This window comes from Dermatophagoides pteronyssinus, unplaced genomic scaffold, assembly GCF_027571235.1.
Source record: "Dermatophagoides pteronyssinus isolate colony J.1.1.1.1 unplaced genomic scaffold, Derpt_VIB-CSIC_2022.12 sq0004, whole genome shotgun sequence".
Taxonomy (NCBI): domain Eukaryota; kingdom Metazoa; phylum Arthropoda; class Arachnida; order Sarcoptiformes; family Pyroglyphidae; genus Dermatophagoides; species Dermatophagoides pteronyssinus.
Window position 1 is genome coordinate 3203855 of NW_027461528.1, and position 26210 is coordinate 3230064.

At 30.0% G+C, this 26210-nt stretch overlaps 8 protein-coding genes across 11 annotated transcripts; 4 read left to right on the plus strand and 4 right to left on the minus strand.

Moving 5' to 3' along the window:
• Window positions 1–719: 719 nt before the first annotated feature.
• Window positions 720–2963, plus strand: LOC142644912 (tubulin beta-1 chain-like). The gene is made up of 3 exons (XM_075819638.1): window positions 720–1102; window positions 1184–2285; window positions 2357–2963. The coding sequence occupies exons 1-3, from the start codon at window positions 1046–1048 to the stop codon at window positions 2530–2532; spliced, it is 1335 nt and encodes a 444-aa protein (XP_075675753.1). The 5' UTR covers window positions 720–1045; the 3' UTR covers window positions 2533–2963.
• LOC113797633 (uncharacterized) lies at window positions 2359–8803 on the minus strand. The gene is made up of 4 exons (XM_075819632.1): window positions 7962–8803; window positions 5332–7809; window positions 4984–5253; window positions 2359–4840 (listed from the first exon to the last, which is right to left on the minus strand). The coding sequence occupies exons 2-4, from the start codon at window positions 7408–7410 to the stop codon at window positions 3155–3157; spliced, it is 4035 nt and encodes a 1344-aa protein (XP_075675747.1). The 5' UTR covers window positions 7411–7809; window positions 7962–8803; the 3' UTR covers window positions 2359–3154.
• Window positions 8804–9050: 247 nt separating this feature from the next.
• Window positions 9051–11793, minus strand: mEFG1 (mitochondrial translation elongation factor G 1). Its single transcript, XM_027348046.2, has 4 exons — window positions 11635–11793; window positions 10792–11562; window positions 9620–10715; window positions 9051–9535 (listed from the first exon to the last, which is right to left on the minus strand). The coding sequence occupies exons 1-4, from the start codon at window positions 11683–11685 to the stop codon at window positions 9177–9179; spliced, it is 2277 nt and encodes a 758-aa protein (XP_027203847.2). The 5' UTR covers window positions 11686–11793; the 3' UTR covers window positions 9051–9176.
• Window positions 11794–11800: 7 nt separating this feature from the next.
• On the plus strand, window positions 11801–12950 carry mRpS18B (mitochondrial ribosomal protein S18B). Its single transcript, XM_075819640.1, has 4 exons — window positions 11801–11959; window positions 12033–12185; window positions 12265–12437; window positions 12498–12950. Exons 1-4 carry the CDS (start codon window positions 11902–11904, stop codon window positions 12708–12710), a joined length of 597 nt encoding a protein of 198 aa, XP_075675755.1. The 5' UTR covers window positions 11801–11901; the 3' UTR covers window positions 12711–12950.
• An 890-nt stretch (window positions 12951–13840) lies between these two features.
• On the plus strand, window positions 13841–18041 carry LOC113797637 (uncharacterized). Its single transcript, XM_027348048.2, has 2 exons — window positions 13841–14443; window positions 14584–18041. Exon 2 carries the CDS (start codon window positions 14597–14599, stop codon window positions 15632–15634), a length of 1038 nt encoding a protein of 345 aa, XP_027203849.2. The 5' UTR covers window positions 13841–14443; window positions 14584–14596; the 3' UTR covers window positions 15635–18041.
• On the minus strand, window positions 17977–21905 carry LOC113797643 (E3 ubiquitin-protein ligase KCMF1-like). Of its 4 annotated transcripts, none has more exons than XM_075819636.1 (7): window positions 21730–21905; window positions 20892–21073; window positions 20656–20823; window positions 20460–20599; window positions 20284–20386; window positions 19617–20145; window positions 17977–19563 (listed from the first exon to the last, which is right to left on the minus strand). In XM_075819636.1, exons 2-7 carry the CDS (start codon window positions 20905–20907, stop codon window positions 18684–18686), a joined length of 1836 nt encoding a protein of 611 aa, XP_075675751.1. In that variant the 5' UTR covers window positions 20908–21073; window positions 21730–21905; the 3' UTR covers window positions 17977–18683. The 4 variants fall into 4 exon arrangements, with proteins under 4 accessions (XP_075675751.1, XP_075675748.1, XP_075675749.1 ...); XM_075819633.1 differs by having other exon boundaries at window positions 19617–20149; window positions 20276–20386; window positions 21730–21902; XM_075819634.1 differs by having other exon boundaries at window positions 19617–20149; window positions 20276–20386; window positions 21726–21902.
• Window positions 21906–22801: 896 nt separating this feature from the next.
• On the plus strand, window positions 22802–23992 carry Dhpr (dihydropteridine reductase). The gene is made up of 2 exons (XM_027348059.2): window positions 22802–22939; window positions 23023–23992. The coding sequence occupies exons 1-2, from the start codon at window positions 22844–22846 to the stop codon at window positions 23656–23658; spliced, it is 732 nt and encodes a 243-aa protein (XP_027203860.2). The 5' UTR covers window positions 22802–22843; the 3' UTR covers window positions 23659–23992.
• LOC113797642 (protein SERAC1-like) lies at window positions 23180–26051 on the minus strand. Its single transcript, XM_027348054.2, has 5 exons — window positions 25861–26051; window positions 25574–25791; window positions 24208–25512; window positions 23998–24132; window positions 23180–23913 (listed from the first exon to the last, which is right to left on the minus strand). The coding sequence occupies exons 1-5, from the start codon at window positions 25908–25910 to the stop codon at window positions 23702–23704; spliced, it is 1920 nt and encodes a 639-aa protein (XP_027203855.2). The 5' UTR covers window positions 25911–26051; the 3' UTR covers window positions 23180–23701.
• Window positions 26052–26210: the final 159 nt, after the last annotated feature.

Here is a 26210-nt window from a genome sequence, read left to right on the forward strand (position 1 = left end):
TTGCCCTGAAATAAACAAAGCAAACATATATTCCTCTTTGTTTTTTCCAATCCCGATCGATTCTCAACTTGCTTCGGTCAACGGCTTCAAGCGAATCAATCAACCAGCCAGCCAGTCAGCCAAAAAAAACCGAACCAACAAGTTTTTTTTTTTGATTGAATTCCCGAACGATGATGATGACGACGGTAATAAACATGCGCCCAAAATTCATCAAGTTTTTTTTGGAAAGTTTCAAAGATTCAAAATACCATAGCAACAGGCTAATTTGTTTTTTTTTTTGTGGTAAAAAGCGCATGTTCAAAAAGAATATTATTTTTTTTTTTAATGGGCGTCAACCCTAACCCTCTCTCTCTCATTGGTCAAGTTCATAAAGGTAGCGGTCAAACTGTTGATTGGTTGATTTTTATATTCGAAAAAAAATTTACCACTACCACCAATCATCATCAGAAAAAAAAATCTCGCGCGCGGTTTGCACTTTGCTTACCAAAAAAAAAAAAAAAAAAAAAAAAACTCAAAAGTCAAAAACCAAAAAAACAGCAAAGAAAATCATTAAATCCAGAACAAAAAACGATGCCAGTTTCCCTTCCCCCATCACATTATATAAGGGTAAACGAAAAAAGAGTGTCTGTCTTTCTCTCTCTCTTGTGTTGAAGAAGTTTGCAAAACAAAAAAAAGTAATAAACCCGAATCAGCAACCAAAAGCAGAAAAAAAAACTTGTCTACAAAAAGCAGCCTTTCATCTTGAACATTCAAACATTTAATCATTTGATTTCGATTTGGTGTGTGTGTTTTTTTGACCGTTTTCATTTTTTCATTTCATCGTTTGAATCCAGCACACCACACAAGTCGTTCGTTGTTCGTTCTTTTTCTGTTCACTTTGATCATCATTTTTTGATCATTTCATTTTCTTTGTTTCGATCATCGAATCGACACGACAACAGTTTTTTGTTTGTTTGTTTGATAAATTCAAAGTGTTTTGTGTCTGTCATCTCTCTCTGTGTGTGTGTGTGGTTTTTGTGAAAATTAAGTTCGATTCTGATCCAAAATGCGTGAAATTGTCCATATCCAAGCCGGTCAATGTGGTAATCAGATTGGTGCCAAGGTAACATATTTTTATCAGCCAGCAATTTTCAATCTTTGATGGAATTTTTTTTTCGTTTTCGTTTTTTTTGAAAATCTTTAGTTTTGGGAAGTAATTTCTGATGAACATGGTATCGATCCAACTGGTGCATATCATGGTGATAGTCCATTACAATTAGAACGTATTAATGTTTATTATAATGAAGCATCTGGTGGTAAATATGTTCCACGTGCTATACTATTGGATTTGGAACCAGGTACAATGGATTCTGTACGATCCGGTGTTTTTGGTACATTATTTCGTCCGGATAATTTTATTTTTGGTCAAAGTGGTGCTGGTAATAATTGGGCCAAAGGTCATTATACTGAAGGTGCTGAATTAGTTGATACTGTATTGGATGTTGTCAGAAAAGAAGCCGAAGGCTGTGATTGTTTACAAGGTTTTCAATTAGCACATTCATTAGGTGGTGGTACTGGTTCCGGTATGGGTACATTACTTATATCAAAAATTCGTGAAGAATATCCGGATCGTATTATGAATACATTTAGTGTAATGCCTTCGCCAAAAGTATCCGATACTGTTGTTGAACCATATAATGCAACACTTTCAGTACATCAATTGGTTGAAAATACTGATGAAACATATTGTATCGATAATGAAGCATTATATGATATTTGTTTTCGTACATTAAAATTAACAACACCAACATATGGTGATTTAAATCATTTGGTATCGGTTACAATGTCCGGTGTTACAACTTGTTTACGTTTTCCTGGACAATTGAATGCTGATCTACGAAAATTGGCCGTCAATATGGTACCATTTCCTCGGTTGCATTTTTTTATGCCTGGTTTTGCACCACTTACATCACGTGGTTCACAACAATATCGTGCATTGAGTGTACCGGAATTAACACAACAAATGTTTGATGCTAAAAATATGATGGCTGCTTGTGATCCTCGACATGGACGTTATTTAACTGTTGCCACTATTTTCCGTGGTCGTATGTCAATGAAAGAAGTTGATGAACAAATGTTGAATGTTCAGAATAAAAATAGTTCATATTTTGTTGAATGGATTCCGAATAATGTTAAAACGGCTGTTTGCGATATACCACCACGTGGTTTGAAAATGGCTGCAACATTTATTGGTAATTCAACTGCAATACAAGAACTTTTCCGTCGTATTTCCGAACAATTTACCGGTAAGTTTCTATCTGTCAATCACTCATGCTCATTACTAATCTATTTTTTTTGAAAAAAATTATCATTTTAGCCATGTTTCGTCGTAAAGCATTTTTGCATTGGTATACTGGTGAAGGTATGGATGAAATGGAATTTACTGAAGCTGAATCAAATATGAATGATTTAGTTAATGAATATCAACAATATCAAGAAGCAACAGCTGAAGATGAAGAATTATTTGAAGATGAACAACCAGAAACTGCTTAAAAATCAGATTTATTTTTTTTCAAAAAAAACCAATTTTTTTTCATATTCGACTTTTGAACCAATCCAAAACGACGACGAAATTCATAAAAATACACCGAAACAAATTGAAAAACAAAAATTACCTTTATGATCGTTAAACGTTCAAACCACGAAGGAATTTTTATTTTCACACCAAAAGACTTTTCATCCATTTTTTCTTTTGCTATAAATTAATCAATTTTCATTTAATCACACATCAGACATTCAATGATGCTAATTTGTATAAAAAAAATACTTTCAAGCAATTTTACCAACAAATTTTCCAATTTCAAAACTATTTTTTTTCGAAAAACCAAATTTTTATTTCCACAACTTTTCTCTATATCTGACTAAATATACAAATTTTCAATTATGAAATAAAAAAGAAAGAAAGTGAATAAACGATGATAAAACAGATGATGTAAAAATGAATTCAAAAAAAATGAAGGAAAAAAAATCACAAAAAAAATGTTTTTTACAAAATTCTGTACAATGATTCATCTATGGAAAATTCTATGGAAGATAACGATGATGATGACTATGTATTGCACACGGGAATGTAAATTTTTTTTTTGTAGAAAAGAATCGGCAAACCGCGGTTGCCTTATTTCAACATTTGTTTCGTGGTATTATCATCTCCACCACCACCATTATTATTATGGTTATTATTACCAAATTGAAACCAATTTGTACGATTGGATTTTTTATTCATTGTTGATTGTCGATTTTTATTTGAATGTGGATGATGATGATGATTGTTATTATCATTGATAAAAAGATTATTATTATTATTATGAATACGATGTTTTTCCTGATGATAAATATATGATGGCAGACTACCGGCACGATTATAACGATCAATTTCAAAACCTTTCATTGGTCCTAATGGAATTTCAGCAATAACTGTATCCGGTTTTCTTGTTGATATTTTCGTTGTATATAATGTTGGTTTTCTTATATTATTACCAAAATATTTAGGTTTTTGTTTTTGTTTCAATTGATTTTGATGTGCTAATTTTGCACTTTTTTTATCCTGTTCAGTAACAATGAAACATTGTTGTTGATCATCTCGACAACGCTGTCGTTCTTGTTCGAATGCCCGTAACCAAATTTCTTTATCTTCCAAAGATTTTGCCTGAAACAGATACCATTTTTGTTTTGGATGATAATAAAATTTAAATGCATTTTTAACCATAATATTAAAATGATTATCTTTTACATTATCATCCAACGATATAACCGAATCAATATAATCCAATTCAATACGTGTTTTAAATAAATATGTACGTTTTTTCAATAAACGACTATCTTTTCTTGCCATAATTAATAGATGATCGAAAATAAATACAGTTAATTCTTTTGACCATGTTGTACGTATTATACGGGTAATTTCACCCGAATGTATTAATAATGATGATGTATCCAATAATGATGGTCCTTCCCAATTCTCAAATAATTCCTGTATGGATAATAATTTTTCCAATGATTCAAAACGTGATTTACGTTCATTAACTAATTGTGCAACACGTTGCATACATTTATATGCTTCAGCAATTGATTGATAATCTAAATGTTCCATACGTGTATATTTAAGTAATTCGGCTAATTGTAATGGATATTTACAAATTTTTTGTATCGGTGTTAATAAAAATCCATCCAATGATATATCGATCATATTCTGTAACAGGCGACAACCTTCAAAAAATATTACATATTTATGATCAGTATAAAGATCTTGCAGTTCACTTGTTGCTAATGGATGATTTTTACAAAAATCACTATAACAATCAAAACCTTTTTCATTCGATAGGAAACAATGACCAATACAACTTGCAGCTAGATTTTTTCGATCAATACATTTATCTAATTGTTCAAGAAATTTTGATTGAAATTCATATAATTCTTCAATATTACCAAATATTGTTTGTATACGTAATTCATCAAACATATCATTACGATCACGACATGGTTTTAGATAACCATCGATAACATCTTTTAAATTTTTAACAAAATCTTTTTCAGTATTCCATATTTCCAGGATAATATTCGAACGAACTTGTTCCGAACTCATTAATTTTGTTGTTGTTGTCGATGTTGTTAATGGTGTTGTTGTTGTTGTTGTTGTCGATATCTGTGATGATGGTGACATATCGTTTTGGTCGTTGTTGTTGTCGACAATATTATTATCGTTTAGTTGTTGTTGTTGATTATCAATCAATAATGATCTATGATGATGGTCAGTAACATTTTGTAATGATTCTTCAATCGTTTCTTCTTGGCTAACTTTTAACTGGAAAAAATAAAAATTGAATGGAAACAAACAAAAATAAACATCATGAGTAACGAATAAACAAATCGATAATGAATTGAATAAAAATCAAAATCGATTTCGAATCATATTCAAAAAAAAAATAATCCTTAACTACGACTTACACGAACATAGGAAGCTGGTATCCATCCGTGTCGGATTTCATCACATGTTGTTGTCATGGTTTTTGATATCGATGGTTGCGATGTTGTTGTTGATGTCGATTTTGATTTGGTTGATGTTGATATTGATTTATTAGTAATAGCCTTGATTGTTCCCCACCACCATTGTTTATGACTAATATCGCTTACTTCGATCAAATCACCAGCATTAAATGATAATTCTTCATTATCATTACCTTGATAATCAAAAATGGCTTCCGCATAGATGATATTCTAAATATATACGATGGACACACACGTGTGAATCAGATCATCAGATTTATTCAAATTATCACCAAAAAAATTACTTACTCTTTTATAATTATCATCATCATTATAATTATCAATAGTAATTTCACCATTCATCCATTTATTGTTGTTTTTCGTAAATATTTCCGAATCTTTATCCATTAATAGATTCTTCTTTTCCACATCATCATTATCATCATTCAATGGTTGTGTTTGTGATCGTTTTAAACGGCCATGTTTTTTCGAAATTTTCCTTAATGATTTTCGATTTATTGACATAAATTGTTGTCGTCGTCGTTGTATTTCTGGTGATGGTGTATATCGTTCCAATTGTTTTTTCGATTGTTTTTCAATACCACCACCACCATTCACAAAATCAATTTTATTCTGATTAATATCGATTTTATAATTCATATTCATATTGATTTTATGTTTAGGTGAATTATCAGCTGAAAGCGATATTCGTTGCTGTGATTTTAACGAAAATTTTTTCCTAAATCTATCAATCATACCATCATAATAATAATTATCTGATTGCGGTTGTTGTTCTTCTTTTAAATGCGCTAAACGAGTTAAATCATTTTTCATTGTTAAATCATTTTCAGATCGATGATGATGCTTATCGATTGATAATCGATCATCAGATGATTGAATAATATCCAATTTATCACAACTAGATGACTTTTCTTCATTTTGAAAATTATTATCGCCCATTATCATTGATAACATTGAATTTTTTTGTGTATCAGCCAGTGAAAAAATTTGTCCAATGAGATCATCATCATGTCCACCATTAATCCGTTTATCATTAATCATTTCGGATGATAGTGGTGGTGGTGGTGGATATTGATCACAATTAAAAAGGTATACTTTTGGAAATAATATCTCCGGTTGTTGTTGGTGTTCGAATTCAAAATCATCTTTTTTAGGAGTCGATGTTGTTATTTTTTTAGGCGTATTTGTATAATCATTTTCTTCATCTAAAACAATAAATTTTGGTTGTTGTTGTTGTTGGAATGATATTTTATCATTGGAATGATGATTTATCGATGATTTTTGTTGAAAATTTGATTCAATTTGATCATTGGAAGCCTTACTCGAAACCTTTACAGTCGAAATAGATGGAATATTCGTCGATTCACCATCATTAATCCTTTGAATTGGTATATATTTTATATTGTTTGATTTGACAGCAGAAACATTCGATGATAATAATGATGATGATAATGGTAATGATGATGGTTGTAAATCGGATTGCATTCGTAATAATGATGATGGTCGTCGTTGTTGTTGATCATATCGATTATCTTTGCTGTTATGATGATATGATGAAAATTGTGGTAAATTTTTTCGACAAAATTCATAATATTTTTGATAAAGATTTGAACATTGATTATCAACATTTGGGTGAAAACCAGAAATAAAATCATGATCATCATCAGTTTGATGCCCTTGATTATATAAAGGTATTCGTGAACCAATATTTGATGATTCATTGTGAAAATATTTAACATCCGTATTCAATATTGTCGATGATGATTGCTGTACATTGCCATCATTATCATGAAGATCATTATCCCTGTGTTGATTATTAAGAACACTTTTTGTTGTTGTTGTTTGATTTGTTGCTGTTATCTTTTTAAATGGATGGATTGAATATTCCTGAGATGAATCACGTGATGATGATGATGAATGTAGAGAATTCCAACGATTTAAAAATTTTTCTTCTTCTTCTTCCAAATCATCATCATCTTGATTATCATTCTGTTGTTGATGATGCTTCTTTTTAACCCTTTCACCGCCAGCAGCAGTAGTATTATTAATTTTACCTGAAGAATTACTACCTGAATTAACTAAATGTTCAATATTATTTGTAAATGATAAATCAGCTAATTTATTATTTGTTGTTGTTGATTTTTTATTCCTATTTTGGCTATTATGATTATTACGTTCCAATGATAATGATGGTATACGTAATTTTGGTTTTTTATTGTGTTGTTGTTTAACATTTTTACCACAAGATGAACTTAATTCAGCAAGACGTAATAGTCTATCACGACTATTGATTGATGGTTGTTGCTCATGTGGTTGGTTGATATTGTCGAAAATATTTGTTGTTGTTGTTGTTGTTTGTTTTGACATTTTTGATTGATAATTTGATGATCATCATCATTGATTTTTGATTGAACAAATTGAAAAAGTATCAAGTTTCCCAGTGTTTGTTTGCTTTTGAACAACAATCATGATATAAGGATGATGATGAAACAAAATACACTTAGTGAGTGTGGTTAAGGATTAAATTAAATTAATTTTATATGGGAAAAGAAAAGTCATCATTGTTTTTATGTGTGTGTGTTATTCACATTTGTAAAAATGTCATAAAGATGCAAAAGCACGGGAGTCGACAAAAAATAAATAAACTAATAAAGGATGCACTGGAATTGAGAACAACAAACAGCAATAATGATCCTTTCCAGGATTATCATCATCCGATGAGGAAAAAAGATTCGAAAACGAGTGGTGAGAAACACACAAGAAAATCTATGACAACCAAATGAGAAAAAAAGATATAGAGAAGAAGAAAAATATTATCAGTTAGTTGGTTATTCACATCATCATTATGGATTAAAAATCATCTAAATTTAAACAAAAAAATAATGATGATTATGGTGATGATAATTATCGTTACATACCAATTATCGTGGTAGTCGTCTTCTTGGAAAATATGATGATTCGAAAAATGATCCAACTTTACCTGATGGTACTTGATGGTTTTTTGGAACCCAAAACAAAACGAAAAACAAACCAGAGAAAAAGAAAAAGAAAACCAGTGAAATATCATCACATGGATTGCAATGATGATGTTGTTTCATTGAAACAAACTTTTAATCGTTGTTGGAAAGCAATTTACTACACCACACCAAACAAACACATCAAACACAAAACATATTGACTAAATATAGAATTAGATAATGTTGAAATTGAGAGAACAGGAGAACAAGAAAAAGAGAAAAGTAGTAGTCATTCATTATCATTCAGCAAATATGAATGAATGAATATCACCATCATCATCGAAAATTATCATCACTTTATTGATGCAATGGCATTGATGATGATGATTCAAAGATAATCCAACATGCTGCAACATGATAATTGAATGTTGTTTTTTTTTCGAGAAATAAAAAAAGTTGCATATCTCGATGTTTGTTTGGTTGATGAATCCAGTTGCATCAACAACAACAACATTTCAGAAAAAAAAACTGGATGTTAGGATTTTTTGGATGCACATTTTTGACTCAACTCACGAATCGAACAAATTGCGGATTGTGGTGGTAATGCGCATGATCAAAAAGAATGAATGGGACATTCGAATTTTTTTTTTTTGAAAAATGGATTCTTTGGGTTTTTGGTTTTTGGATTTTTGAATTTTTGGTTTTTCGTTTGTTTTTTTCCATAACTCTTTCTTTTCTTTTCTTTTCGGCTATAAATATCATTAGCATCATTGTCAATATTGATCATCATCATCAATGTTCAAGGTTTATGTCACATGTTTTTTTTGTATGTGAAAAAAACATCAACGAAAGAATAAATCAACGAAAGAACGAAGAAGGAAAAAAATTGATGACAAAAGCGGAAAAACAAATTCATCATCATCATCCTTTTGTTAACCCGTTGCTGTATTGAAGATAAATGATGAATGATAATGAATGACAAAAATAACCATCAAACATCAAACATCAACCATCAAACTCAAGAGAAAAAGATCATCATCATCATCATAATTCATATTTTGACAGAAGTCATTATTTTTTATTGAATTTGAATAACAATTTTAACAATCAAAAAACATCAACATAATCTAATTATGTACAAATTCTTTCTTTTCCCTATGATTTTTGACATTTGATTTAATTTTTCTTACTCATTTTATTTGTTTGTTGTTGTTGTTGTTGTTCATTTAATTCTTGTTGATATTTATCCATTAAATTTTGTTGTACATCATTTCGGGCTGGTGAATAACGTGAATATTCCATTGTATATTCACCTTTACCTTGTGTTAGTGTTCGTAATTCAGTTGCAAAACCAAACATATCATTTAATGGTACTTCAGAATTTGCAATAAAATAATTATCCATTTCATTTGTTGATTGTAAAAGGCCATTACGTCTGGTTATTAACCCTATCAGTTCACCTTGATATTCAGCTGGTGCACTAACTTCAACATGCATTATTGGTTCCAATACCATCCATCGGCCAGTTTCGAATGCTGATCAAGGGACAACGGAATGCAAAGGGTTAAGGTAAGAAAAAATTCGAATGGAAAATGATTTCGTTGTTTAACATCACTAACCTTGTTTCATAGCACCATGTGCAGCCAATTGAAATGCAATATCATTTGAATCAACAACATGATGTTTACCATCTTGCAGACGAAATTTAACACCACAAATACGATGTCCAATTAATGGTCCTTTTTCACACATTTCATCAAAACCTTTACGTATGGCCGGTACAAACCAACGTGGTACATTCGGTCCAGATGTTTCATCGGAAAATAAATTTTTTGTATTCTGTTCCATTGGTAATGGTTCCAATACACCGATAACACAACCATATTGACCAGCACCACCGGATTGTCGTTTATGTAGATAATTAAATTTTACCGGTCGTAATAATGTTTCACGAAATGCAACTTTTGGTTTACCCAATATAACCGGACAATTATATTCTCTTTCCATTCTTTGTCCATAAATTTCTAAATGTAATTCACCCATACCCGATACAATCATTTCTTTACAATCATTATTCCAATGACAACGAAATGTTGGATCTTCTTTTGTAAAACGTTGTATGGCTTTGGAAAATTGATCCATCGAATCTTTTGATGTTGTTTTTATTGACATTGAAATCACTGGTTCCGGTACATAGATGGATTCCATTGATAAATTGGAATTCCGGTCCGAAACAAATGAATCACCCGATGCACAATCAATACCAAATAATGCACAAATATCACCAGCTAATGCTTCATCAATATCTTCCATTTCATTGGCATTCATCCGAACCAATCGTGAAACTTTAACTTTTTTTTTCGTTCTTGAATTATACATATAATCACCTCTACGAATCTTTCCTTGATAAACACGCATATAGGTTAATTGACCGAATTTTGTTGCATCCAATTTGAATGCCAAACCAACGAATATATTTTTTCCATCACGTTCAGGATTCATTTCAATTTTTTCAATTTCTTCTTCTGTTGGTGGTTGTTGTGATTGATCATTATCTTGAGCATTTTGTATCAAAGCAAAATTTTTAACCTCGGATGGATCAGGTAAAAAATCAACAACACCATCCAACATTATTTGTACACCTTTATTTTTCAATGCACTACCAGTGAATACCGGGACAAATTTCCTCTGGATACATTGTCGTCGTATGGCAGCCTAAAATCGGGTGAGAAAAGGGTTAAAGAAAGGTAAAAGAATTGATTTTTTTTAACCCCCCCTCCAAAAAACATACAATCAATTCATCATTTGTTGGCATACGTTCTTCCAGATAAAGTTCACCAATATAATCATCAACATTTGATATTGATTCAATTAATTCTTGTCTTTTTTCTTTTGCTTCCACAACCATATCACTGGGTATTGAATCATAACGAATTTGTTCACCATTTTGTCCATCAAAATAAACAGATTTTTGTTCAATCAAATCAACAATACCGGAAAGATTTCCTTCCAAACCAATCGGTAGATTCATAAATGCAGCATTAAAACCAATTGATTTACGAATTTGTTCCATAACACGTTTCGGGTTTGCACCTGTACGATCTAATTTATTAATGAATGCAATACAAGGTACTTTATAACGATTCATTTGTCTAGTAACCGTAAGGGTTTGTGATTGTACACCACCAACACCACAAAGTACAAGTATAGCACCATCCAATACACGTAATGAACGTTCAACTTCAACAGTAAAATCAACATGACCAGGTGTATCAATAATATTTATATTCGCGCCTTGCCAATTAACATATGTTGCAGCTGATTGTATGGTTATACCACGTTGCCGTTCCAGCTCCATTGAATCCATTTTTGCACCAATATTATCTTTACCACGAACTTCATGCATTGAATCAATACGGCCACAATAATAAAGTATACGTTCGGTTAATGTTGTTTTCCCGCTATCAATATGTGCCGATATACCAATATTACGAATTTTTTGTAAATCATTTTCAAATTTTATACGATGTTTATAACGGGTTGGAATGATTAATTGTTCAATCTGTAAAAATCAAGAACCGAAGGAATCAAAGGAATGATAAGCGAAATGATTAACGAAAGCAAGATGACTTACAAGAAATTTTTGACGAAATAATTTGAAAGCTGAATTTATTTGAATAGTCATAATTTATAATTTACAATTAATTAATTTGATAATTTGAAAAACAAAAACCTAAAGTCGATTTTAATCGACCGAAAAATATTGAAAAAAACATGTGTGATTCGAAAAGTTTCCCTGGATAATTCATTTACGGAAATATTTCCATATGTTTTTGAATTATTGCTCAACCAAGTTTGGATTTTTTGATTCGGGATTTTTGTTTTTTTTCCGCAAAAGAAAATGTATAAAACATTACCGAAAATTCGGTTTTTACAACGAAATTTTCAATTAAAACAAGGTAAGCGAATTCTATTTTGAGGAAATTTACAAAGGAAAATTTATTTTTATTTAAAAATTCCCTTTCTTTTCAGCTTGCCAGATACGATTCTGTTCAAATGATAATAAAGATGCTGGTGACGGTGGCGGTAAACCAATGATTGATCGTAAACAAATTGAACGTGAACAACGTGATCGTCGAATACCAGTCGAATTGGAAACAAGTATTCAATATATGAATAGTGATGGTTAGTTTTTTAAATTTGTTTTCGAGAAAATTTAACTAAAAAAAAAACTTCATTCTTTCCTTTTTCAATCAACAAACAGCATTCAAAGAAACATATAAAGAATATAAAATATGGGAATTGTTTCGTCGTAATTTTAAAGGGCAATTTTCACCAGCCGTACCACGTTTAAGTTGTGTTGGCGCGGATGGTTTTCTGAAAACATCGAATCCATGTGTAGTTTGTCGTGATCGTAATCTGCTCGTTCATCATAAGGTATTTTTCTCTTGGATTTTTCTACTTTTCTGTTAATTTTCTCTCAATTTTCCCCCACAGAATATTGAACTTTTAAAACAATTCATTAGTCCACATACTGGTTATGTTTATCCAAATTCATTACTTTGTCTTTGTTTTGATCAATATGAAAAATTATGTGCTGCTGTTCAATTGGCTAAAAATTATGGTTTGATTGATTTTGAAGTACCTGTACGTCATTATGATTATCGTTATCATTATAAAAAACGATTGACAAAAACAACAAAATCATAAAAACTCTAAGCGAAACAAAATCAAACGTCGATAATCAAATTTTCGATTGAAAGAATGTAATGTACAGTGTTTTTTATGGAAAAATGAAAATAAAATCATAGAAATGGAATCAAATCAGAAAAACAAACAGCCAAATGTTTTTCTAGTTTTTTTTTACTTGCAAAAATCTAAATATTGACTATAGGTCTTGTGACGAACACATGACATGCATCAACTGAAAATGAAATCATCAAATGATGACGATAACCAAGGATTTTTTTTTGTTTTCTTTTGATTACTCTTTTGGCATCAAGTTTTTTGATTTTGTTTTTTATCATGACTATTGTGTTTTGCAAAAAAACAACAACAACAACAATTTTTTTTTGTCGTTTATCAATCGATAAACGATGATAATCATCATTGATGATGATGACGACTGTTGTTGATTATAAATCATTCATTTCATCCAAAGATTTTTTTAAATTAATAACCGTTTGCTCAACCAGCTGTCCTAGCATTTATGAACAAGACCATTTTTAAAAGCCATAAACGAAAACGAAAAAAAAACAAGGTTTCATTGCTATTGCGTCGTTCGAATTTGTCCTCGTTTTTTTTTTTGGTTTTAACATTCGAAATGAGCATTCTCGAGAAGTGATCATCATTGACTCCTCCCATTTTCCCTTCACCCTCTCCATGCGAAATGAGTGAAAAGAGGATGAGCATATATGCACAGAGTGGTAAACGTGACACAATCGAACGTTTTGGCCTTCTCTTTTCAACAAAAAAAAATACGTTCTTTTTACAACGTCGAACGAATAAAAGTCGTTTTTCTTTTTTTTTGCTCGCTCACTTTGCTCGCTTACTCAATTTTTCTTGTTTTTTTGTTTTGTTTGGTGTTTCCATTGTTTTCATCGTCATCATCATCATTTTCATCGATTATTACTTCATATCCTTGTAATTAAAATAACTAAAATAATTCTTCATTTTGCGTTTTCTGGTTGATGTATGTGTGTGTGTGTATATTTTGATTAAATGCGTCGTAAAAATTATTGCTGTTTATCAGTTTAAACAAAAAGAAAAAACGTTGCAATTGATGTTTATATCACAAAAACAAAATAACAACTCTTATCGATAGACGTACCTAAACTATTTGAGCAAAAATTTTTATTTTTTTTTTTTTTTTTGGTTCTCGTTTCTTGTGTTTGGCGTTTTTGTTTTTGTCTTCTTTTCATTTTTGATTTGGTTTTTCTTTGGTTTTCATATATAAATTAAAAAGACAGTAAAAGAAAAAATCCTTAATTTCAGAACATTACATCATCCATTCATCATCCTCCATTCTCATCTTTTTAGTTGTTCATTTTTGTGAGTGAATTTTGTATACGTGTGTTTCATATTCGTTGAAAAATCCATCATCGCACGAAAAAATTTTTCATTTTCGCCATTTTCGATCTCACTCACTCATTCGCATTCGCTGGATAGATCGGCCTTAAATCATTTTCAAAGCCAATTTTTTGTGCTTGTTATCTAAATTAAACAAGAAATAATTTTGCTCTTTCTATATATTCATCCCATAATTGATCTCGATCAATTAATTTATTGATTTTCTTTTTCACTTCACACACACACCAAACACATACGATTAACTTATTTTTTCTATCAAAGAAGCATATTTGGGCAATTTGTTGTTGCTGTGTATCATCCAATACACACCAAGAATCAAATTTTGTCAAAATTAATCGAATTATATTGTAATTGTAAGCAAAAAAATAATGAAAATTGAATAATTTCTTTAATTTATTACCTAATTTTCTTTTCACCCCCTCTATTTTTTGTTTTGTTTTGCCACGCAAACAACAACAACAACAACCATGTTTTATTCAACAATATCGAATAGTTATATAATATCGATGCATTTTGGACGAAAACGTTATATGTTTCAGAAAAATAAAAATACTAGAAAAACGACTAAAATATTAAAAAATTTCTATACAAACGTATCATCTATATCATTTGAAAAAACAAATCAATTGGCTTTATTATTAAAATTTGAAAAAATGATTCGTTTATCAACAAGACAACAAATGGTTGGTGGTGGTGGTTCACCACAAAAATCATCAACAATGTTGATGAATAATGGCTCTAATTCTATGATGATTGATAATCATAATCATCATCATCATCATAATGGAAATCATCAGAATAATCGATTTCGTAATAAAAAACATGATTCTTTGCAACAACAACAACAATCCAATAATGTTAATAGTAATCATAAAGCTAATAATAATCATCATGTAAAATTTCGTTCATCACCACAACATCATCATCATAATCATCAACAATATCAACATAATCATCATGCCAAAATTAATAGAACATCTCCATTGAAAGAATTACAGGCATCAAATTCGAATGTAAAAAAATTCTATGATTCATTGAATGTTGATAGTCATTATCATCATCATCAACAACATAATCATCATCATTCCATCATTGATAGTAATAATAAAACAGAAATGATGAAAGATTTATTTGCTGGTTCGAAATCTTTGGTAACACCATCGCCTTCGGATTTGCCTAAACCACCACAGAATTGGATGAAAATTATGAATGACAATAATAATAATGTTAATGTCAGTGATGGTATCATTAACAATAATATTGTTAATAATTTGGATAAAACTAAAAATGATGATTGTCAAATATCATCAAATGGCAGCAACCCGACTAAAACATCAATTAAATTTGAAGATTTACTTGAATTAAAAGCTATGGATACAATTGTACGTTCGATTGGTGCAAATGTTGTTAATTGTAGTGATTCAATGATGATTAAAACGAGATCCAAAAAACAACAATCAAGTCCAAAAATAATGGCCATGTTTAAACAACAATCACCGCAATCGATAGCAATGGCCAATAATAGATTAATCAAACAATATTGATATCCAATATATATAAACAGTACCATTATTATTTATCTTTCTATGATAATGAATTTTTTGGTATGTTTCTATATAAAAAAAAATCCAATTGGTACTTGTGTAAAGAGATATTAATTTCGTTAACTGTACTATACGTTCTTCATTTGTTTAATTTGTTTCTGGCATTTCGTTTTATTTTCTTCATCAAATCACACATAATCAATATAAAGTACGACAACAACAAAATATTACGCATCAAGAATTTTTTAATATATTTGTCGTAAAAGAAATTCTTTTTATTCTGTTTCTTCTACTATTTCATCATAAAGTGTAAATAATGTTATCAAATTCATCAATTTATTATTATCATCATCAAAGATTGAAAAATTTACATCAAAGATTTTTTGAAAAGTGAAAAGAAAACAAATTTTTCGTTCAATCAATCAATCAATGTGTCGACAAGCAAAAAAATTTATTTTTCTGTATATTTTTTTGTTGATTGAATTGAATCTTTGAATTGTAAATCATTATCATGTGTATAATGATTGCTAATTTGAAAATATTACTTTATATTTATATAAAAAAATGATGATAATAATGAATTTTCATTGAAAACCCACCAATCATCTTGAATTCAACTGGTAAAACATTACATTTCAAAACAAGCAAACATTTTTTAAATGACCAAAATTTGCAACATCAACACACCATACACACACACACACACACACACACACACACATTGTAAATTTCTTTCGTTTTGTTTAATTTGCTTGTTTCAAAGATTATCAAGGAAGCTTGAAAATTTGTTTTTCTAGTTTCAAGCAAAAAATAATCAAATTCTTTCATTCCATACATACATACACACACACACATACACAAGATGCAAACAAAAATTCTGTTGTCATTACACAAAAAACAAAGTTTTATCAATCAATCAAACAAAACATTTTTTTAAAAATTTGATTTTAAAATTAGATGATACTCACACACACACACCACTATGATCTGATCTAAACAACAACAGCAAATTGTAAATCATTTTGGCTTTTTTTTTGGAACTTGGTGGTTTCCATACAAACGATACAATTTTGGCTTTTGGTTGTTTTGTTTTACCAATATAAAACACAAACAGATACACACACACACTTAACACAAAAAGGGTTATCCCAAAATTAGTTTTACATAAGATGTGCAAAAAAGATTTTAAGCAAAATTTTAATTCTGAGAAAAAAATGTTGATGATTCACACACCCAATTAACACTTTATCACTTTGTTTCTCTGTTTTTGTTTCATCTTTTTTTTTGATTTGATTTTTGTTTGTTTTAATATATAATTTCACAGGTGTCGATCAATTTTTATTTTAAAATTTCTAGATCGATTTTTGATTTCATCCTTTTTTCTCTTTGGTTTTGTTTTGTTGTTTTTTTCTTGTTTCAATTCTTCTGAATTCTTCCAAACACACAGAAAAAAACTGTCAACATTTTTTTCTTCTTAAAACACATTTTGTTCGACTACTGCCACACATTACAGAACATCGAATGACCAAAAAAAACATGTTTGAAGAAAAAAAAAATACAAGAATGTAGAATTCTAGTGGCCGAATTTGACCAATTTTTTTTCCAACAAAAACAAAACCAGATGAAATCAAACAAGTCAGTCAGTCAGTCAAAACAAAATCAAATCAAATCTTTTCTTTCTTGCTTATAATAATTCTATCTTGTGGTGTTCAAACTGTGATTCTGATTATAATGATGTTTTTTTTTGTGATTTCTTTTGCAAAAAAAAAAATTTTTCACAGTCAAACACTTCAACACCACCACACTTCCCCTTATTACACACACATTTGTTACACAAAAAACACACTCACCTGGATATTTTAATGTTTATTTTTATTTTCTTCTTTTTTTTTTAGTTTGTTTATCTCCAAAAAAACAACATTCACATACTGTTTTGTAGTTGTCTATTTATGTGTTTGTGATCTTCCTTCCTTCCTACTTTTTTCCCCTTTCCTTCCCCATTTCTCTCCCCATAAAACTGTCCATTCTTTTTTTTCCTACCAATACCCCCCTCCCTTCCCCTGGCCCTATGGGCCTTAAATTGGTAAAGAAAAAGAGCAATTTCTTTTGAGCATAATCATCATCATCATATTAAGCATTTATGATGATAATAATCAAAAATTATTAAATAAAGCCTAAATGGCCTGAAATTTCTTGAACAAAAAAAATTTTTTTTTCTCCCCATAGATCTCATCAGTTATGGATCATTGAAACCGGACGGTGGATGGATGGGATTATCACCATGGATGAATTGATTTGATGGTTGGCATTTTCTTTTCGAAGGAAAAACATTTTCAACCAAGTTTAAATGAGTTTTTTTTAATTATTAATAATGATAATAAAATTCACAGGGTTTCTTCAAATTGAATTTGTTTGTTTTGTTTTTAAAATCTAGAATTTTTTTTTGTTTTCTTCTGTTCAAATTATCCATGTGTGTTTGTGTTTGTTTCTTTGAATAAATATTTGCATTGTTGAAAAATATAGATTGACAAAATGAAAAACAGATTAATCAAATTGATGATGGATAGCTTGGGTAGGAAAGGGAAAAAGTATTTAAAGAAAAATATTTGATTTGCGAATAAAATTTCAAATATAACAAAAAGCAGGCTAACAATGCATAAAAAGAAAGAAATGAAGAAAAAAAAATACAACAGATATATCATCAATCGATGATAATAAAATGTATTCTGTAGTGTATTTTGCTGTTATGGATGCAACCAAAAAAAAATGAAAACAAAAGATATCGTGTATATATTTTTTTTTATTAATTGGATGTGTAGGTGTGTGTTGTTTTGAAAAAATCAGTTAAAATATTCATATATGTTGTCTATTTGTTGGTGTATTTTGGGTGATTATATCGATTTTCAAAAAAAAAAAAACAAAAAGGAAAATAAAAGGACGCGATACAATTGAAGGGAAAATTGTTTAAATAACAAATTTTGTTTTTCATCTTCATCCATTATCTTAATTGTTTAATAATTTATAACATCAACATTTTTAATTGTTATTTTCATTCATAATGTGGAGGTGGTTCAGTTGAATGTGGTTGTGGTCGTAAAATTTTCCTACGGCCATTATTTGGTGGTGATACAACTAGATTTCCATGGCCAACTACAGGACCAACAACATTTGATGTTGAATGCAAGCTCGAATGACGTATACCGGCCGAATGATGAACAATTGCTGGTGATGATCTCACTTTACTCACTTTGTTCAATCGGTGATTAACATTCATTGATGTTGAAGATGGTACAGGTGATGGACCAATAAATGTAGCTGTACCAACACCTGTTCCATTAGTTGGCTGCATTAATATCGACATTGGTTTTTGTCGTTGTTGAATATTAATATCATTCGATTCATTAGAATTTCTGCTGCCATTTGACGATATCGGTGGAGGATTATGAGCAGAATTATGATCATTATTATTTAAAGTTTCAATTTTCATTTTGTTATTATTGTCGATTTTATCACCATTTTGATCACTTGTTTTCATACAATTATTATCAGATTGATGATTTTGTTGTTGAATAGAAATTATATAAGGTTGTTGTTGATTAGATTCATGTTGGTTGCTTGGATTGGCTGTATTAATAGATTGTTGTGTTTGTTGGCTCTGGTTATTATTAATTTTATTAATCACCGATGATGATTCATTATTAATCGATGATAATGATTCGGAATTTGTCCGACAAATTTCTTCAACAGAAGATTGTATCGATGGTGGTGTAGATTTAGATCGAATCAATTGTTCGGGTGGTAAATTGGCCACTGAAGAAGATAAGAAAGCAAATATCAATTCCTGTACAAATATACTTCGATCAGCATTAAATGAATCAATTTTTTTCGAATCATTTTCCGATGTCATTGTTGATGACAATAAAGCACTCCTAAAAATAATGATGGTCAAAAAAAATGTCTGTATGATTGACATGAAACTTACGAATTAAGAAGATAATTTTGATTCATCAATGATGATGAATTGGCTGCCGAATTAAACGAAGTATTTGATGACAAAGGACTAGGTGCAGCCGAATCCAATAATACATAAGGCATCGATTGATTCGAATGTATTGCCAACGATGATGATGATTGATCATTATTGCCACCAGTTGATGATGTTAATGTTGAAAAATGTGCTGGTGGCATCTGTCTTCGTTGACGAAACATTCGTTGCAATGATGTTCGATCATAATTACGTTCAAATGGAAATTGATTCGGTCCAGATGATGAAGACGATGATGATGCAGCTGAATTTACACGTCGAACATCAGATAATTGTGATAAAAGCTGTGCAATTGGATCTAATGCTTCATTTCGATTGCTTATGGAAATACCCATTGTTTGCATTGAACTACCATTATTTCCATTACTACCACCGGAAGATGTTGAATTTATAAACTGAGTATTTCTTCGATTACGATTACTAGTCATTCGGACATGACGTTGACGAGTACGAACTGTTTGTGGTTCTTCGTATTTTTTTCCAATCAAAATGAAATTAAAATAGAAAAAAAAAGATAAAATTAAGGAAAATAATGATTTTTTTTGGGAAAAACTAAAAAAAATGAATTTTTAAAAATTTATAAATGAAAAGGATATCAATTCACGATTATTGTTATTTGTACGATGTTCTAGATTTAAATGATTAAGAAAATCATCGGTAGCTTGATTCGGTTCAACATGCGGTAATGTGGCACAAATCGGACAGACCTTTACGAAAGACGAAAAAAAACAACATTATTCAAAACATTCACACCATCAACAAACAAACAAAATAACATACCACTCTGATTGAATTATCACTATGTAAAATATTTACATGTTCAAATAATGTTGTATTTGTAAAGCCTAAACGGCCACAAATTGGACATGTAAATGAATATGGTTGATCAGTGTTTAGATTTTCGCCAGCGAAAAATAAATCTAAAAATGGAAAAGTTTTTTAAGAGTGACAAAACAAACAACCAAACAATACATACCTAAATCATTTCTGGTAAGAATACATTGCATAGGATGATTACTATTATGATTACCAAATGATAAACGTGTTTCATAACAAGATGAACAAAGATCATAATTTAAACAGATTAAACATTTATAACGTTTTCCACGAAAATTCTGTTTAAGGCACGTATCACAAGTGACGCCTAATTCATTCAACAAAACAAAAAAAAAATCAAAAATCAACAAAAAACAAAACTAAAATTCTACAAACCTTGATGTTGAGACATATCGATTCTTAATTCAAAATTTTATCAATTTCAAAAACAAAACAAGAAATTTTAATAATGATGAAACAAAAAATGATAAACTGAAATCACATTTATTGATGAAAAATGATGTCCACCGAACAGAAAAACAGATAAAACAAACGATGATGAAATGCAAAGATAAAATCTATTGTTTTTTCAATTAGAAATTTGAAACATTAATTTGATTTTTTTAAAAAAAATGATCATCATTATTTTCAAATATTTGTTTTATTTACATTCATCATTTATCACACACTCAAACTACAGCTAAAATTACTCAGAAAAAAAAATATTCACTCACTCTCTCTCTATGTTTGTTTGTTTGTGTATACACACCATATACACACGCTATATGCTGCTCTATTGCTATTTGGTTGGTTTTTTTTTCTTCGTCGAATGTTGTTGATGATGATGACGAACATGAAAATTTTTTCGTAAAAAAGTCAAATTTTCAAAATCAAAGCAAAAAAAATAAACGAACACACACAGACATATGTAAAACATACGGAAAGTGAGCGAATGATGTGATCAGATCATCATCATTTACGGTTATATCCCGTTTGAAAAATTCGCTATATTTACACTTTGGTTAATACCGTTTTTTTTTGCATTGGCATTTTACATTTGCTGTTGGCGTTGGCTCATACCACCACCAATGAATTCTCTGTCTGTGTGTGTGTGTGTGTGTGTCTTTCAACAAAATAGCAACAATTTTCTTCGTTTTGTTTTGCTGAAGAACTCTCTCTCTTCACAATTCTTACAAAATCATTAATCAAAGAAAAAAAAACGATACGAACCTACAAGAATAATGCTAAATGATGATGATGATGAAACGATGGTAAAGAATAACAGAAAAAGAAAACAATATTTTTTTTTGTTTTCAAAAAGAAAAACGCAATCAGATTTGACGACGACGACGACAAACAAAACAAAAACAACAAACACTTCTCTCGATCGATGTCTGTGTGGAAAAGAAGTGGCTCTTTTTTTTTCTTTTTTCTTTTTTTTTTTTTTGCTCGGCAAAAATATTTTTGTGCCGTTCGATCGATCGAATGTTTTTGGGATCCGTACATAAATGATGTGACGGAATTTTTTTTTTCGATTTTAAAAATTGATTTTGTAAAATTTGTAAATTTTGTAAAATTCTTTTAAAATTACAAAAATTTCTTCCCACACTCGCGATTGATTACAATGTTGCATTTGTCATCGTTGTCATCAGCATTATCAACATTATCATCGAACTGTTTTTGGCAAATTTCAAAGAAAATCAATTAAACAAATCAATCAATTTTAATTTCTTCGAAAATTCATTGATTTCTTCGAATTTGAAACCGGTGGTCGTCGTTCTGTTTCCTATTCATTCATTCAGCATTCTAATCTAAACGTTTTTCATTTGAATTTTTTCACTTCTGTCCACTCTCTCGCCACCAAAGATGTTTACATCGATTTTGGTTTCTCGTTCGCTAACTCCTCCTTCCATTTTCAAGTTTCTTGAGAACAACAAAATTGGATTCTTTATGGAAAAAAACCACAAATTTTTCTCCATTACAATCCATTGATATTTAAGACCAATAGAAGCAAGATTGAAGATGCAAAAGCAAAAAAAATTCAAGATCAAATCGCTAAACGCATGCGCTTCATTCATTCGATTAACATCATGATCATCATCGATGAAATTAAAAAAAAAAGAAAAAAGAAAAAAATCTGGCCATCAAATCGCGCATATTTTCATTTCAACTAAATTAACATCTTTATCATCGATCAACATTTATCGATTGACTTTATTTCATCACTGTTGCTATATATAAGATTTTCTCTTTTTTTTCATTCTTTGAAAATTTTCAAACATTCGATTCGAATTGATCATTTGACATTTTTGATTTCATCGAAAACGAAAACCAAACCAGCGAAAAAAATGACCACAACAGCTATTCAACGTCGTGTTCTAGTTTACGGTGGTAAAGGTGCATTAGGTTCAGTTTGTGTTGATTATTTTCGTAAACAAAATTGGGTAATTATATTTTTTTTTCTTAATTCAATCAAATTACACTTGTTGACACTTTTTTTCTGTTTTGTTTTTCTTTTCAAAAAAAGTGGGTAACTTCCATCGATTTACATGAAAATGACCAGGCCAATTCGAATATTTTGATCGATGTAAATTCCCTGTCATTAGTTGATCAAGAAACCAATGTTATTGAACAATTAACCCGAACATTAGGTATGGATGATAAATTAGATGCAATAATATGTGTTGCTGGTGGTTGGGCTGGTGGTACAGCCAAAAATAAAGATTTTATTAAAAATTCCGAATTAATGATACGACAAAGTTTATGGAGTTCATTGATTGCAACAAAATTGGCATCGAAATTTCTTAAATCGGATGGTTTGCTTACATTGACTGGTGCTAAAGCTGCATTAGAACCAACACCAGGTATGATTGGTTATGGTATGGCAAAATCAGCTGTACATCATTTAGTAAAAAGTTTATCACAAAAAGATAAAAGTGGTTTACCATCTGATAGTTCAGTTTTGGCAATATTACCAATAACATTGGATACACCAATGAATAGAAAATTTATGCCAAATGCTAATTTCCAAGAATGGACACCATTAACATTTGTTGCTGATTTGTTTGTAAAATGGACAAACATTCCACAAGAACGACCAAAATCCGGTTCATTAGTACAATTATTGACTGAAAATGGTATTACAACACTTAAAATTGATTGATCATCGATGGATTGATTCGATTATCGAAATTGTTTCAAAATTTTTATTGAGAAAATTCTGCTAATTTTTGCCACAATGATTTCCTTGTTGCCATTGTTGATGATTTTAATTTTTCTTTCAATAATATTTCTGTTAAAAATTCTTTTAGCTCACTATATGAACGATCATTATGATCTTTTGGTTTACAAATACTAAAATGATTTTCCGGTAATAAAATAAATTTTCCAATTCCCGGATTAGCCGATTCTTCGGGTACTAAACAACAAAACAAACAAACAACATATCGTTAATTTGAACAAAATTTCCTTCCAATAAAATTTCTTTCAAAACCATACATACCGAGTAATGCACGCCATTCAATCGGTTTTTTTAATAATGTACATTTTTTCGTTTCACCAAAACTAAGACAATCAATTTGATGATTGCGGATTAATTGAATGAATTTTTCATTCAATTCTAATAATTCGGGTGAATCTAATTGAAGTGAAAAAGTGAAATGATTTCCGATTAGAAAATCATTAAATCAAAGAGATTGTTTGTAAAATATACCTTTTTGTAATTCTAAAACATGATTCGATGGATAAATAATACGTTGAACATTCTGTGACCATACGGCCATTTCCGAACCACGATGTGGAACCGAATAAAATACGATTCCTTTTGTTTGCCGTATGAATGGATGTTGTTGTTGTTGATCTGAAAGATTATCAGTCGTTTGTTGTTGTTGTTGACAATAATTTAGCATATGTTTAACAAACAAACCACCCATTGAATGTGTTATCCATATTATTGGCCGACGACCGATACCAGCTTTTTGTAATTCTTTAATTAATTCTATACTACGATCTTTAATTGTAAATTCATCACTTGAACAATTAATATTCCAACTACTTAGAAATGAATTATAATGTACAGCAAGAATGCGAAAATTTTGAAAATCTTTTGCCAGCCATGAATGTGGCCATAATTCTGTATATTCTGTTTCGTTGATGGTTGAATTCCGTACAGAATCTGATTGACGCCATGTACGTAATACACCACCTTTTAGACCATGAATGAAAACAACATCATAATCCAAAGGTAATGATGATTCTTTTTCACCATGTTGATATAATGGCCATAATAAATAAATTGATGGACAAAGGGTTATCGATTTACTGGCTATCGATGACATATTATATAATGTTTTACCGGCTTCTAATTTTAGATGCCAATCCTGAGATCGTAACCATCTTGCCAAAATACTAATCCAACCGGTATGATAAAAATGTTGATGAACCGGGTGATAAACGCTCAATGCTGATATTATTGTCGATATCCAACGGATATTATCCGAATCAGGAAATAATTGTAAAAATTTCAATAATGCAATTAATAAACCATTTTCCACTAGTTGCAGGGCTAAATTTTCATCACACATTATATTTTGTAATAATGTTTGAAAATAAAGATTTTTATAACGTTGAATTTGTTCATCCGATGATGATTTTAGATTATCACGACGATTATGATGATGATTATATTCATGATAAAAGGAAAAATCCCATAATGGATAAGGATTATGTTCAAATAGCACAAGAGTTTGACGTGTTAAATAATTTGCACATTCCGATTGTCGTTGAGAATTTTTCTCTTCCAATGTTGAACGTAATAAATGTATCATTAGATCATTTAATGTTTCGAAATGTTGAATTTTGTCATCACCATCATCACCATTATTGATTTTTAAAAGAATTTTGTCGACTGAAATTGGCTGACGAAATTGTTTCAGATCAATTTTTTCATCAATATTTCTTGCTGCTGTTATTGATTGTTCAAAATTCATTGTTTGTGCTAATTTTAAACAATCAATTTCTGTAGAAATTAACGAAAAAAATTATTAGAAGTCTTGATGTCGGTGGCTAATCATTTTTACCATTTTTAACTTTTAATAAAAATTCCAATTTAGGAAACCAATTTTCCATGGTTTTATTGAAATCCACATTATTATCATAGGATTTTTGATCACAGCCACCATCATAATCATTATTGAATTGGCTAAAAATTTCCGGCAAATCAATATATTCATCTGAGGGTGATAAATCCGGTGTCGTCGTCGTACTTTTATTACCACCCATCAGATATATAAAGCCACTAAGGGTGGAAACAAACAAACCAAAATTAACTTTTTTTTTCAGCCAAGAAAAATCAATCGATATTTACCCATAAATCGATGAAACACTAGCCGAAATAAGAATGATATATTTGCTCATTTTATTTGACAAACAGAAGGAGAAAAAACTATGGGATTTTCTTTCTTTTTTGCACCGTAGAGAAAAACACAGTGTTTATAAATCCATCGAATGATTTTCTTGATAATCACAACATTCGATTCAATATCAATATTCAAAATCTGAATGATAATTCGGTAAAAAAAAGGACGGTTATTTTTGTTTGTTTGATCACGTGATGTTTGTTTATGGAAAAACATAAACAAAAACCAATAACGCCATCTCGGATCGATCATATGATTTTCCCGGGTTGTTTATCATCGAACAACGACGACGTCAGAA